General features: G+C 48.4%; 1 protein-coding gene and 1 pseudogene across 1 annotated transcript in view; one reads left to right on the plus strand and one right to left on the minus strand.

Moving 5' to 3' along the window:
• Positions 1-14,051, plus strand: part of MAP4K1 (mitogen-activated protein kinase kinase kinase kinase 1) — an 869,227-nt gene that overhangs the window by 385,470 nt on the left and 469,706 nt on the right. Inside the window, exon 9 of the mRNA XM_069644317.1 lies at positions 12,606-12,737. Coding sequence (XP_069500418.1) covers positions 12,606-12,737 — 132 coding nt within the window. The remainder of the gene's footprint in view (positions 1-12,605; positions 12,738-14,051) is intronic.
• LOC138566096 (heterogeneous nuclear ribonucleoprotein K pseudogene) lies at positions 5,690-6,588 on the minus strand (annotated as a pseudogene).

Here is a 14,051-nt window from a genome sequence, read left to right on the forward strand (position 1 = left end):
CCGCCAACCTCCCTCTACTCACACAAGGATATCACTGCTGGCTTGCTGAAAACACACAGCTGCATCCAGGATGCATCTCTACCGCCAACCTCCCTCTACTCACACAAGGATTACACTGCTGGGTTGCTGAAGCACACAGCTGCATCCAGGATGCATCTCAAGCACGCAGCTGCATCCAGGATGCATCTCTACCGCCAACCTCCCTCTACTCACACAAGGATATCACTGCTGGGTTGCTGAAGCACGCAGCTGCATCCGGGATGCATCTCTACCGCCAACCTCCCTCTACTCACACAAGGATATCACTGCTGGGTTGCTGAAGCACGCAGCTGCATCCGGGATGCATCTCTACCGCCAACCTCCCTCTACTCACACAAGGATATCACTGCTGGGTTGCTGAAAACACGCAGCTGCATCCAGGATGCATCTCTTCCGCCAACCTCCCTCGACTCACACAAGGATATCACTGCTGGCTTGCTGAAAACACGCAGCTGCATCCAGGATGCATCTCTACCGCCAACCTCCCTCTACTCACACAAGGATTACACTGTTGGGTTGCTGAAGCACGCAGCTGCATCCAGGATGCATCTCTTCCGCCAACCTCCCTCGACTCACACAAGGATATCACTGCTGGCTTGCTGAAAACACAAAGCTGCATCCAGGATGCATATCTACCGCCAACCTCCCTCTACTCACACAAGGATTACACTGCTGGGTTGCTGAAGCACGCAGCTGCATCCAGGATGCATCTCTGCCGCCAAACTCCCTCTACTCACACAAGGATATCACTGCTGGGTTGCTGAAGCACGCAGCTGCATCCAGGATGCATCTCTGCCGCCAACCTCCCTCTACTCACACAAGGATATCACTGCTGGGTTGCTGAAACACGCAGCTGCATCCAGGATGCATATCTACCGCCAACCTCCCTCTACTCACACAAGGATTACACTGCTGGGTTGCTGAAGCACGCAGCTGTATCCAGGATGCATATATACCGCCAACCTCCCTCTACTCACACAAGGATTACACTGCTAGGTTGCTGAAGCACGCAGCTGCATCCAGGATGCATATATACCGCCAACCTCCCTCTACTCACACAAGGATACCACTGCTGGGTTGCTGAAAGCACGCAGCTGCATCCAGGATGCATCTCTACCGCCAACCTCCCTCTACTCACACAAGGATTACACTGCTGGGTTGCTGAAAGCACGCAGCTGCATCCAGGATGCATCTCTACCGCCAACCTCCCTCTACTCACACAAGGATATCACTGCTGGGTTGCTGAAGCACGCAGCTGCATCCAGGATGCATCTCTACCGCCAAACTCCCTCTACTCACACAAGGATTACACTGCTGGGTTGCTGAAGCACGCAGCTGAATCCAGGGTGCATCTCTACCGCCAACCTCCCTCTACTCACACAAGGATATCACTGCTGGGCTGCTGAAGCACTCAGCTGCATCCAGGGTGCATCTCTACCGCCAACTTCCCTCTACTCACTCAAGGATATCACTGCTGGGCTGCTGAAAGAACTCAGCTGTATCCAGGACGCATCTCTTCCGCCAACCTCCCTCTAGTCACACAAGGATATCACTGCTTGGTTGCTGAAAGCACGCAGTTGCATCCAGGACGCATCTCTTCCGCCAACCTCCCACTACTCACACAAGGATTACACTACTGGGTTGCTGAAGCACGCAGCTGCATCCAGGACGCATCTCTACCGCCAACCTCCCTCTACTCACACAAGGATATCACTGCTGGCTTGCTGAAAACACGCAACTGCATCCAGGACGCATCTCTACCACCAACCTCCCTCTACTCACACAAGGATTACACTGCTGGGTTGCTGAAAGAACTCAGCTGCATCCAGGACGCATCTCTTCCGCCAACCTCCCTCTAGTCACACAAGGATATCACTGCTTGGTTGCTGAAAGCACGCAGTTGCATCCAGGACGCATCTCTTCCGCCAACCTCCCACTACTCACACAAGGATTACACTACTGAGTTGCTGAAGCACGCAGCTGCATCCAGGACGCATCTCTACCGCCAACCTCCCTCTACTCACACAAGGATATCACTGCTGGCTTGCTGAAAACACGCAACTGCATCCAGGACGCATCTCTACCACCAACCTCCCTCTACTCACACAAGGATTACACTGCTGGGTTGCTGAAGCACGCAGCTGCATCCAGGACGCATCTCTACCGCAAACCTTCCTCTACTCACACAAGGATTACACTGCTGGGTTGCTGAAGCACGCAGCTGCATCCAGGATGCATCTCTGCCGCCAACCTCCCTCTACTCACACAAGGATATCACTGCTGGCTTTCTGAAAACACACAGCTGCATCCAGGATGCATCTCTACCGCCAACCTCCCTCTACTCACACAAGGATTACACTGCTGGGTTGCTGAAGCACGCAGCTGCATCCAGGATGCATCTCTTCCGTCAACCTCCCTCTACTCACACAAGGATTACACTGCTGGGTTGCTGAAGCACGCAGCTGCATCCAGGATGCATCTCTATCGCCAACCTCCCTCTACTCACACAAGTATTACACTGCTGGGTTGCTGAAGCACGCAGCTGCATCCAGGATGCATCTCTTCCGCCAACCTCCCTCGACTCACACAAGGATATCACTGCTGGCTTGCTGAAAACACACAGCTGCATCCAGGATGCATATCTACCGCCAACCTCCCTCTACTCACACAAGGATTACACTGCTGGGTTGCTGAAGCACGCAGCTGCATCCAGGATGCATTTCTACCGCCAACCTCCCTCTACTCACACAAGGATATCACTGCTGGGTTGCTGAAGCACGCAGCTGCATCCAGGATGCATCTCTACCGCCAACCTCCCTCTACTCACACAAGGATATCACTGCTGGGTTGCTGAAGCACGCAGCTGCATCCAGGATGCATCTCTACCGCCAACCTCCCTCTACTCACACAAGTATATCACTGCTGGGTTGCTGAAGCACGCAGCTGCATACAGGATGCATCTCTACCGCCAACCTCCCTCTACTCACACAAGGATATCACTGCTGGGTTGCTGAAAACACGCAGCTGCATCCAGGATGCATCTCTACCGCCAACCTTCCTCTACTCACACAAGGATTACACTGCTGGGTTGCTGAAGCACGCAGCTGCATCCAGGATGCATCTCTTCCGCCAACCTCCCTCGACTCACACAAGGATATCACTGCTGGCTTGCTGAAAACACAAAGCTGCATCCAGGATGCATATCTACCGCCAACCTCCCTCTACTCACACAAGGATTACACTGCTGGGTTGCTGAAGCACGCAGCTGCATCCAGGATGCATCTCTGCCGCCAACCTCCCTCTACTCACACAAGGATATCACTGCTGGGTTGCTGAAGCACGCAGCTGCATCCAGGATGCATCTCTGCCGCCAACCTCCCTCTACTCACACAAGGATATCACTGCTGGGTTGCTGAAACACGCAGCTGCATCCAGGATGCATATCTACCGCCAACCTCCCTCTACTCACACAAGGATTACACTGCTGGGTTGCTGAAGCACGCAGCTGCATCCAGGATGCATATATACCGCCAACCTCCCTCTACTCACACAAGGATTACACTGCTGGGTTGCTGAAGCACGCAGCTGCATCCACGATGCATATATACCGCCAACCTCCCTCGACTCACACAAGGATTACACTGCTGGGTTGCTGAAAGCACGCAGCTGCATCCAGGATGCATCTCTACGGCCAACCTCCCTCTACTCACACAAGGATTACACTGCTGGGTTGCTGAAAGCAAGCAGCTGCATCCAGGATGCATCTCTACCGCCAACCTCCCTCTACTCACACAAGGATTACACTGCTGGGTTGCTGAAAGCACGCAGCTGCATCCAGGATGCATCTCTACCGCCAACCTCCCTCTACTCACACAAGGATATCACTGCTGGGTTGCTGAAGCACGCAGCTGAATCCAGGGTGCATCTCTACCGCCAACCTCCCTCTACTCACACAAGGATATCACTGCTGGTCTGCTGAAGCACTCAGCTGCATCCAGGGTGCATCTCTTCCGCCAACCTCCCTCTAGTCACACAAGGATATCACTGCTGGGTTGCTGAAAGCACGCAGTTGCATCCAGGACGCATCTCTTCCGCCAACCTCCCTCTACTCACACAAGGATTACACTGCTGGGTTGCTGAAGCACGCAGCTGCATCCAGGACGCATCTCTACCGCCAACCTCCCTCTACTCACACAAGGATTACACTGCTGGGTTGCTGAAGCACGCAGCTGCATCCAGGATGCATCTCTTCTGTCAGCCGACTCTACTCACACAAGGATAGCAAGGTGCATACTGCGACATGCTGAGAAAGAAAATGTATCAAAAATACTAACTCTCTTTGGCAGGTAAACGCCCCTGCAAATCTTCGTTTGGTTTACCATGCTGATGCGAGATGAGCTTGCCACATTGCTAGAAGCCTCTACTCAGAGATGTTGCATATAAGACGTGCAAAGCAATGGGCCTTGCTTCTGCCAGGGCGCAGTGAGTGGCTATTGGTATCAATGCCAGACGCTAAGCGTGCCTTACAAAGCACACGCTGAAGCAGGATGCTGCCAACAGGTTCATTTGCCCCCCACTCCACCCCAATCTACAGGAAAGAGTTGCCCCAAGCACTTACAGATGACACTTTCCTACAGTGTAAAATGGAGGCGGTGACTGAATATTGCAGCACTGCAAGGCAAGATAAAAGGTGAATCACCGTTTGCCCACAGATCCAGACTGCCATGGCTATTTCCATGCAGACAGGCGCCTGTGTATAGCCATTGTTCCTATGGCAAGGCCCCCTGGGTGTTCCATAGAAAGACTTGCATTGGCATTGCCACAGACAGGGGAAGAATTTAATGCACAAGCACCATCCTATTGAATACAACTACTCTGTGAAGACGTGCCTATCCCATGGGATATACACAGTTGGTTGCACCTCGCCCCGTGAGAACAGTGAAGGGACTCATCACCCCGGTTTGTTTGTTTCTTTGTTTGTTTGTTTATTTATTTGTATGGCGCACCAAACCCAAAGGTAACTGAGCGCAAAAGAGTACAGTATACAAGCATACTTCAAACTTAGTTACAGAATAAGGCATGGGTGCATAAAAAAACATTGCAAATAAATATTTGAAAAAATCTAGTGAAAGAATATACATATATACAAGCGTAGTATGCAAGAGCTAGGAAGGTATTCAGAGGCTAGCTAGTTTGTGGTTAGTCCTGCAGGTCGTTGGAGTGTAAAAAAGTTATAAAACACCTACAGACCTAAACACACACGTGTAAAATTGAACGAAACTCGGTACTGCTCACTGCACAGTGCCCTTTCCCCTGTGGACATCTACTGCAGAAGGCCCACTTGCCCTTACGGAACTCTTCAGATTGCTGCTTGGCACAATTCTGCATAAAGTCCTTTGCAGTCCTTTTCTGGTCGCGTGATTGATGGTAATTTACCGCGATTCAGATCCTAGAAGAGTTGTCTCTTGATGGAAGCTTTCCTTGAGCACGTTTGCTATCCTCTGAACATCTTTACCAATGGAGCCAGACGAACCTCTGGGAATGATTACTTGCATTGCGATGGCAGGCTCGCCAATTCTGCCACATAAACAACACCCTCGTATCCATATGCACTTGGTTACATATCATATTCACCAGGCCGTCCTCTTAGTCACCACCTGTGGGGGCAGAGTGGTGGTAGAGGGAGATTAAAGGCTGCTTTACCACCGCTGCCTGGAAGAAGTCGGGGGACCTCTGCGGGGACTCTCCTCATCATAATCCCCTCATGACTGCATGTAGCGCTCACCTCAGCTCGGAGGCGCACGGTCATAGCAATCCCTCTCTTGCACTGGGTAGCCCATGGGGCTCCCGCCACGGTCATCATACGTCATCGGAAAGCCACTGTAATCGCAAGAGTCATCGTAGTAGTTAGGGTCGTATGGCTGTGCTCGCCCTTTGATTGGAGTCTCCGAAATAAGGTCAAGGATGTGTTCGATGCACTGAAGAACTGCGTCGGGTTTTCCACCAATTAAAACAAATCGATCGGTTGACTGAGGGCAACATTTGCGGTAGACCATAAGGGTGGTCTGTGTCTTCTCCCTCAGCTCCTTTATTTTCGCACCCTTAACACCAATAATCCCACTGGCTAAACTGGTGAATTAGGACTCTGAGTTCACAGTCCTGGTCACTTCCCTTGTAGTATTGGTGCTGTGAATTAAATGCGGGCTCTTTGAATGCAGGGAGAATTTTCTTCAATATATCGACGATAGCTAGTTTATCCTCATCGATGAAAAGTATGCGCTCTGGCCCGCTGTTGTCTACAATGGAAATGCTGGCCTTGTAGTCCGTCTGTAGCGATTGTATGGTCTTTCCGCCTTTTCCAATCACAACCCCTGCATTCTTGACTTGAAGCATAATGTGTAGCTCTACCCTCCCGCCAGCGTATCATGATTTTTTCGACTTCTGCTCTTCCTCAGAGTCGTCCGCTGGACGTTTGCCATTGGTAGATTTCGTATCTTGTTCGGAATCGCTCGCCATTTTTGTACAACGGTGTTTGTCTTCTTAATGAAATCTCGCACAACCACCTCCGTCAAAGTCGATCACAGCAAAGACCGTGCAGGAAGAGGAATTGGTGACAAGGTTTTGGCACACGAAGTTTGCATACCTCTGGTTGCATGTTTTATAAACTCATACGGAATGGTATCGGGTTTCATAATGCAGAGGCAGGTGGTCGATCTGGCTGGCATACTCTTTATTGAAGTGCAGTGATTATACACCGCACACCTGTCTCAATATCCCTGAGTATTCTTTGTGTTACTCCCCAAATGATTGACACTTTCCTGTGTGCCCACTTTTGAAGGGCTACTCAAGCCTGTTTCTTGTGTTGCCACTGCCCAGCTCCCACATTTGCATGCTGGCCAGTGGTTCTCTCTTGCTGCAGCAAATGATCTCCCACTGGAGGCACAGCCCAGCACTACAGGTGAAGGGCATCCCCAGCGGTCGAGCCCCGTTTACAATTGAGAAAACTGCTAATGGAGCAAAAGACCTAGGAGTCTCTGCTGGAACTCCTCACCCCACCAACATGACAGGAATTGAAATACACTAAGGTCTTCTTATGAGTGCGGATGCCCTTTCTGTTGTTGGTTCCACATATAAGCCTTTGTGCCAGTGTAAAGGGACTATAACTCTGTGGCAACGCGCGGGTCTTGGAAGCAAGACCATGGTGAGCAGCACAGGCTCGAATCCTGGATCCACATTTGAAACCGATCTCGGGATTAAGCGTGTTATAAATAACCTGCACTTGCACGATCCGAATGTACAAGGCCTAGTAGGATCGCCCCCACCCTTTGCCTAGTTTTGCCTTGAGACACACGTATATATAGGCACATACTAAATGACCAATAAAATGAATAAAATCTCTCTAACCGGTAGAAAATGATGTCACGCCCTTACCCGTGCATAACAGTATGTTATTGGACAAACAGCTGCATGGTTAGTTTGATGCGTAGATCTCTTTGCCAATCATCTCAACTTCAAGTTTGGGATCAGGATGGGGCACTTTCCCCTTTCATTGGCCAGTGGGATGTCTACATGATTCTAGTCCCGCCCATTCACTCATAGTGATAATCATCAATTAGATCTGTGTATGGTGATCTCGATCTCTCCACTATGAGCAAAGCTAATTTAACTTTTAGATCTTCTGTTCTTAGCAAAGGGCAGGATCCAGCTCTTCTTCCAGTAAAGAGACCTCCTCTGGCAGAGGAACCAGAAGATAATTCAGCTCTCAATTGATGATCTTAAAGGTTTGGTTTCTAAATATGAAACATGTGCCAGTCCGATCAAAGGACTGATGTCATGCTGTGGGTCAGGAAGCACTGCATTACCTTGCAGTAAAAAACAATTGGATTAATTTTGGAGCTTTAAAGTGAAGTGTTAACCACCGACATTACTGAAGCAGTTATCCAGTTTGATTTTTGCTACTGCTTTTAGGATGCAAATGGGGATTACAAAAGTACCTCAGAGAGACTTAACTTCTAGTGATGCAACCAGGTGCCTACATAATGTCCGCTGTGCTGCTTCACTGGGCTGCTAGAGCAGATCAGAGTGGGATCTCAAAACAGTTCAAGCCCCTTCGGATAGCCCACTGTTGGTACCTATTGGGAATGAGAAAATCCAACTAGATTCCCGGATCAGCATCATTGGTTAGATTGCCTCCAGTTGTATTCCTTCCTGGATCAGCATCATTGGTAGATTGCCTGATTGCCTTCAGTCGTATTCCTTCCTCGATCAGAATCATTGGTTAGATTGCCTGATTGCTTCCATTCGGATTCCTTCCTGGATCAGCATCATTGATTAGATTGCCTCCAGTCGTATTCCTTTGTTTTTTAAAACACAAGCACAAAATAGCTCTTCGAACTCCTCCTTCATTGATCCCCAAAGCGTCCCCAGTCTTCCACAGGTGCAAGTTGATATTTTCTCCTACCTTGCTCTCTGTTCCCACACCTCTAGGGCAGATCAAATTGATAGGATGGACTTTCAGATTTGGCCATCAAAAGCGCTATGAGGTTTTGCTCTCCGTACATGAAGATCATGGTCCAGGATTTTTCTCATCCTTGGAAAGAGGTCCAGGATTTTTCTCATCCTTGGAAAGAATAGCCAGGGAATGCTTGTGCACACTGGAACAGAAGAGTCCCCAACGACAAGGACCTTCCTCTGGGAGTAATATGACACTGGGGCCTGAATGCTTGCCAAGGTGGTTCCTGCAAAACACAAACTAAAATGGACATATATATGTCCAGCAAAGTGCCACCAGTGATGTCAGGGAAAAAGCACTGAGCCTACACTCCTGTGGATTTCAGGATCTGTTTGGCTGGTGGCCACCAGATACATGGCCCCATATACTACCCATATCCCGACTACTAACATTTGAATACTTTTGAAATGTGCTGACTTGGCACCTTTAAAATACCAAATACCTTTCACAGCTGGAGTTATGTTCTCTGCTGAGAAGAACATAATTCCAGGATTAGCAGAGCACCATCCATCCACAGGTAAATCAGCCGCCCAGTAATCAATATCCATCTTAAAGGCAAATGTAGGAAGCTAAGTCTTTCTCCTTTAGTGCATAACATGGAAGTGTTTTAAAAAAATGAGTATTCTACAATGAATCATCCTTTGTTCTTGGCACTTGAATGGAGCATGCTCAGGCAGGCAACACTATTCTTCGGCACACACTGAGCGTAATGACGACTTCATACAACTCTTAGGCACGTGTTAAGCAGACTGACTTGCTGAAAGACTTTCAGCCCCACTCCCGTCCATACTGAGACTCTGAAACTGCCACCGTGGCCATCAGAGAGAAGCTACTTCTCGGCAGAAAGCTGGGTCTTGCATGTCCCACCGGCTGGATTTGATATGGTCGATCTCTGCCGCCTCTGAGCTGGCATTTCCACACTCCACATTGTGCACACCAATCATGAGAATGGCTTCCAGTTGCATGTTGACAACATCCAGCTGCACTTCATACTGAAGCAAAGCTCGGAAAGGCGGTGGGATTGTACTGTTGTTGCAGATTGTCTCCTGCCTATCACAGGATGGATAACCTCTAATCCCTTTCCTGAACACATCAAGAACTATAGTGACTTGACCTCAACCTTTTCCATAATCACCCCCACCTCACCTACGCCGCAGGCCTGAACATGTGGGGATAATTTTTGATGCATGCTTTTATTAGAAGACAAAAAGGAAAAGAAACCCCCATCTTGCCCTAACCCCAAGAGGGGCTTCCTTCCCTCTACTGAAATAACTAGTGTCACAATGTCCAAAGTAAGAATTCCCAATGTCATGTGTCAAAAATCCTAAATCTGTCCCTAACACACTAACCTAACTAAATCAAATTGATGTCTTCTTCGTCCAGTGGGATGAATCCCTTCCCTGGGACAAAAGGCAATTCTTAGCTTTGTAGTTTTCCATGTGTGGTCTTAACTACTCCTGAGCTGTTCTGGTACTGAAATGTTGTGGATCGATCAGTTGTGCTAGTGTGCAGGTTGGAGAACAGGCTGAACAGCAGTGGCAGTGGGGTAAGGAGAGGGTTCTGAAACTCCACAGGTGATCCAGGAGATAGTGGAGCTTACCAATTCCATTATGTTTTTTGGTTTGTAAGAAAGGATAACTTCCCTTGCAGGTGGCTCTTGTTATACCTACCTAGTCATGAAGGTCTTCGATGAAATCTGTTGGTCGACAATCGCAGGCAGCTGACAGCACAAGCAGAAAGGCGAAAGGTTGGGGTTAGCTCATGGCAGTCGGCAAATATACTATTGGCCTTCAAGCAGTTTTGGAGTTAGAGAAAATAGACAGTGACGTAGCCTGCAATGTGGTAGCGATGTGTTGATCAATGTCAATATTTTGGATTGGTATGATTTGACCGTGGTATAATTGTTTGCGGAAGAATTGACCATAGTCAATTTTGCTGTGAACCCAAAATTGCCATGGCCAAAATCAACAATCCATGCCCTCCTCCTACCCCCCCATACATCCCCACGCTCCCCCCACTTACCTTTCAGCATCCGCTTTCATTCTGAACCTGCAGCGTCAGTTCCGTCATTGCAATGTGGGTCAGAACCGATGACGCAGTGTCCCTTTCTCAGTTTCTTTTTTAAGTTTCCCGCTTCCAATGTCCTGAAAGCGGGGGGCAGTCCTGCAACCCCCATTCCCATTATAGTGGGCAAGGGGAGCGGGGGACGCCCCCACAACCCCCGTTCCCCTTGTTCGCTATAATGGAACCGTATGGCCTAGTTGACCGAATTTTTGGTTGTACGATTATTTCGTACAGCCTAAATTTGGTCAACTAGGCCATACAGTAAACTATTTTCTGTAAAATTGGCCAATTCCAATATTTTGGGGCCAATATGCTGAAGAACTACTTGAACCATCTTTCCTCACTAAGTTACTTCTACTGATGTGAGGTTTTGATTTTTATCACAGTTGTGAGGTTTTCATTTTTATTACTGTAAGTTCAACTCGGATCGCTTTGAAAGTCATGAAGAAAGCTGGTGGTGAAGCTGGAGAGGCTTGTGAGACTTTGTAGGTTTCCTGATTTTCTGTTATCTTTGATTGGATGACATCCCCTTTAGTCATGAAGGAGGTCGGAAAACCATTTTAATGTTGGTTTGAAACCACAAGGTAGACTTAAGACATTTTGGATCCCATTCTAGAAGAGAATGACTGATGAGTTTGCTGCTTCCAGAATTCTGAGGAGTTGGCTTTCTTGGCACCTTTGACAGTCATTAACGGTGCCGGTGCTTCCGTAGTCCCTACTCCAATGGAGTCCTATGGGACTTCATGGAAATGGGACGTACAATTTACCGGCGCCTGACTTTCCAGAATGCCGGGGCTGTAATGCCCAGGTGTTTCCGGCAAGTCAGGCGGCGGTAAATCATTACGGGTCCGGAAGCTACATGCCGGTTTTACCAGCACGCTTTCCGCCAGACCCGTAATGAGGGCCATTGTACTGGGTGGGGCTTTGGACTTAATGGGCAGGCAGACGTTCCTACAGCAGGGTTGTAATCTTTTCTTACCTACCAAAGGGTGTCCCTGTGATGTGTGTGCGCACCTGTTAGTCTCCCTCTATACCTTGTGCACATCTTACAGTTTTTGTCTCTGCCCACCTGTGTTTATGTGCTCTCATCTGTTCTTGTGTGCTTTTATTTGTATGCACCCAGCTCTGGGCTGGTATATCTCACACACACACACACACGCACGCACGCACGCGTGCGCGCACGTACACACACTCAAGCTCCTACTTGTGCTGGTATATCTCACACACGCACGCACGCGCGCACGTACTTGTTTTTGTATGTGCCTACATCTGTGTCCTTGTGCTTGAATGTGTGCACCTGTTTTTGAACAATAGTCGCAATGCACCCATTTGTGTTTGTCTGAATATTTGCTTATATATATGTGCGTGTTTACCTGTCACTGTAACTATTGGTCATTGTGCATGCGTATGTTTTTGACTACGTTCGTTCGTTCTTTAATTTTATTTCGGGAATACTATGTGTTTGTGTATAGGGAGTGTCTATTCGCAAGGACGAAGGATCATAAATAACACACTTTCAGCACAATTTACAAGGACAAGAGGGTCCGTTTAAATTGTGCAGAATGTATGGTATGTACACTTGGTCCTTGCGAATAGCATACATTCTGTGCAATTCACATGGACAAAGAGGGTATGCTAAATTGTGCAGAAAGTATGTTTATTTCTCCTCCAAGTCACGTGACGAGAAAGAGGCAGAGTGTGGCGTTCTGTTTATTGAACCGGAAGTAAACACTAATTCTCATCCAAGAGCAGACCATAGCAATGCTCTCCACCTCCTGCTTGTCAGGTGACTTGTCGCAAATAGTACACATTTGTGCACTATTTACCCTTTGTCCTTGCAAATAGACCTTACCTTCTGTATATGCACGATTCAGGAGTTTAAAGCACCTATTTCCAATACGTTTGCCATGGTTGTGTGTCTTAGTGTGCCCGGAGGTGTGTGTGGCACCAGATGATGCCTCTATTTCTGACTCTTTTCTCCCCATCACAGGATGGCCCCAGAAGTGGCTGCGGTGGAGCTGAAGGGCGGCTACAATGAACTTTGTGACATTTGGTCAGTCGGCATCACAGCCATTGAACTGGCAGAGCTGCAGCCTCCGTTGTTCGACCTACACCCTCTAAGGTAATTTATCTCATACGCCTCCTTCACCCTCTATAAATGAGGGTGAGGATTTGATGGGGCTATGCCATGGCATTTTTGGGATTACCTGAGTCTCTGTTTGGAGTAAAATGAGCCTCAGCAGAGTCTCTGCTATGTGCTGCTGTTGAGGTTTGGGTTGATTACATCAAATCTTTTTGGTCGAATCCGAATTGGTCGAGTTTTTTAAAATTTGAATCTATCCCACAGTTGCTAAGCAGTTACTTGCACGCTTCAAAATAAAATGCTCTGGACATGACGACCTGGTACCCTGACGGTGCACAATAGGGACAGATGGAAGACGCAGGCAACAGAGTGACAAGAGTCATAAGTGGGGAATATTTGAAAAGCTAAAGGTTGTGAAAATACTTGAAGGACAAAGTACACCCAGGGGTGCAGGGTAAACAACTGCGTGCTCTCATTCCCTTCAGTCACTCCTTTAACGCTGCATATCATACCTGGGTCTCAGTGGAGTAACTTTGCTGAAAATTTTGGGGAGGACATGACATCTGAAGAAAAGGTGCCCCAGCCAAATGAATGGGGACAAAATGGTGTGCCATGAAAGTTGGGGGGGGACAAACACCCCTGTCCCCCCCTAAAATTACGCCCATGGGGGCTGCTCTAGAATGTTCTCCTGCTTTCTGGGCGGGAGTAAGGGCACCAGGCAGACTGCAAGGTTGCAGAACCTTGCTACGCTTTTGTCCCGCAGGCAATTTCCTGATTGGCTGCTTTTTTTGGCAGCATGCCCTGTTGGGTATTGCTGCATGTGCGTCTCCCGCATTGAGAGGGAGATGCAGGAAGAGGTTGGCTGGGAACAGTGGCGCGCCCAGAGTTGGGAGGTGATGTTTTGTATGGGGGAGACAGGGATCAGAGGGCGAGCTTGTGGGACGATGTGAATGGGGTATAACAGGAGATCGGAGGATGCAGGGCGAATCACTGGCATTTTCCTGATTTTGCCATGTCATGGCGAAGTACATTATGGCAGGGCTTGGGAAATGTTTACTCCTTAGTTTATAGCTACTTTCATCATGTAGAAACCACAAAGTGTGTGTTTTATGTGGCCTGGCAGTGTTATTTTTAACCAGTCTTCTGACATGTAATGTCTCAATTGTGCATGTGAAGGAGTTCCTGTTGTAATTAGAATAAGACAGATGTGTGCCCTTGCACCTGTTCCTTGCACTTAAGTCCTGTTAAAAACAAGTACTAAGAAAGGCAAACGTTTTATAGGTATACATAATGTAATGAAAGTGGTCTTGTATAGCGCCCGTCTGCCTTTATTGGTGACCTCACTGCGCTTGG

Source organism: Ambystoma mexicanum, chromosome 2p (assembly GCF_040938575.1).
Source record: "Ambystoma mexicanum isolate Mex_15411 chromosome 2p, UKY_AmexF1_1, whole genome shotgun sequence".
NCBI lineage: Eukaryota > Metazoa > Chordata > Amphibia > Caudata > Ambystomatidae > Ambystoma > Ambystoma mexicanum.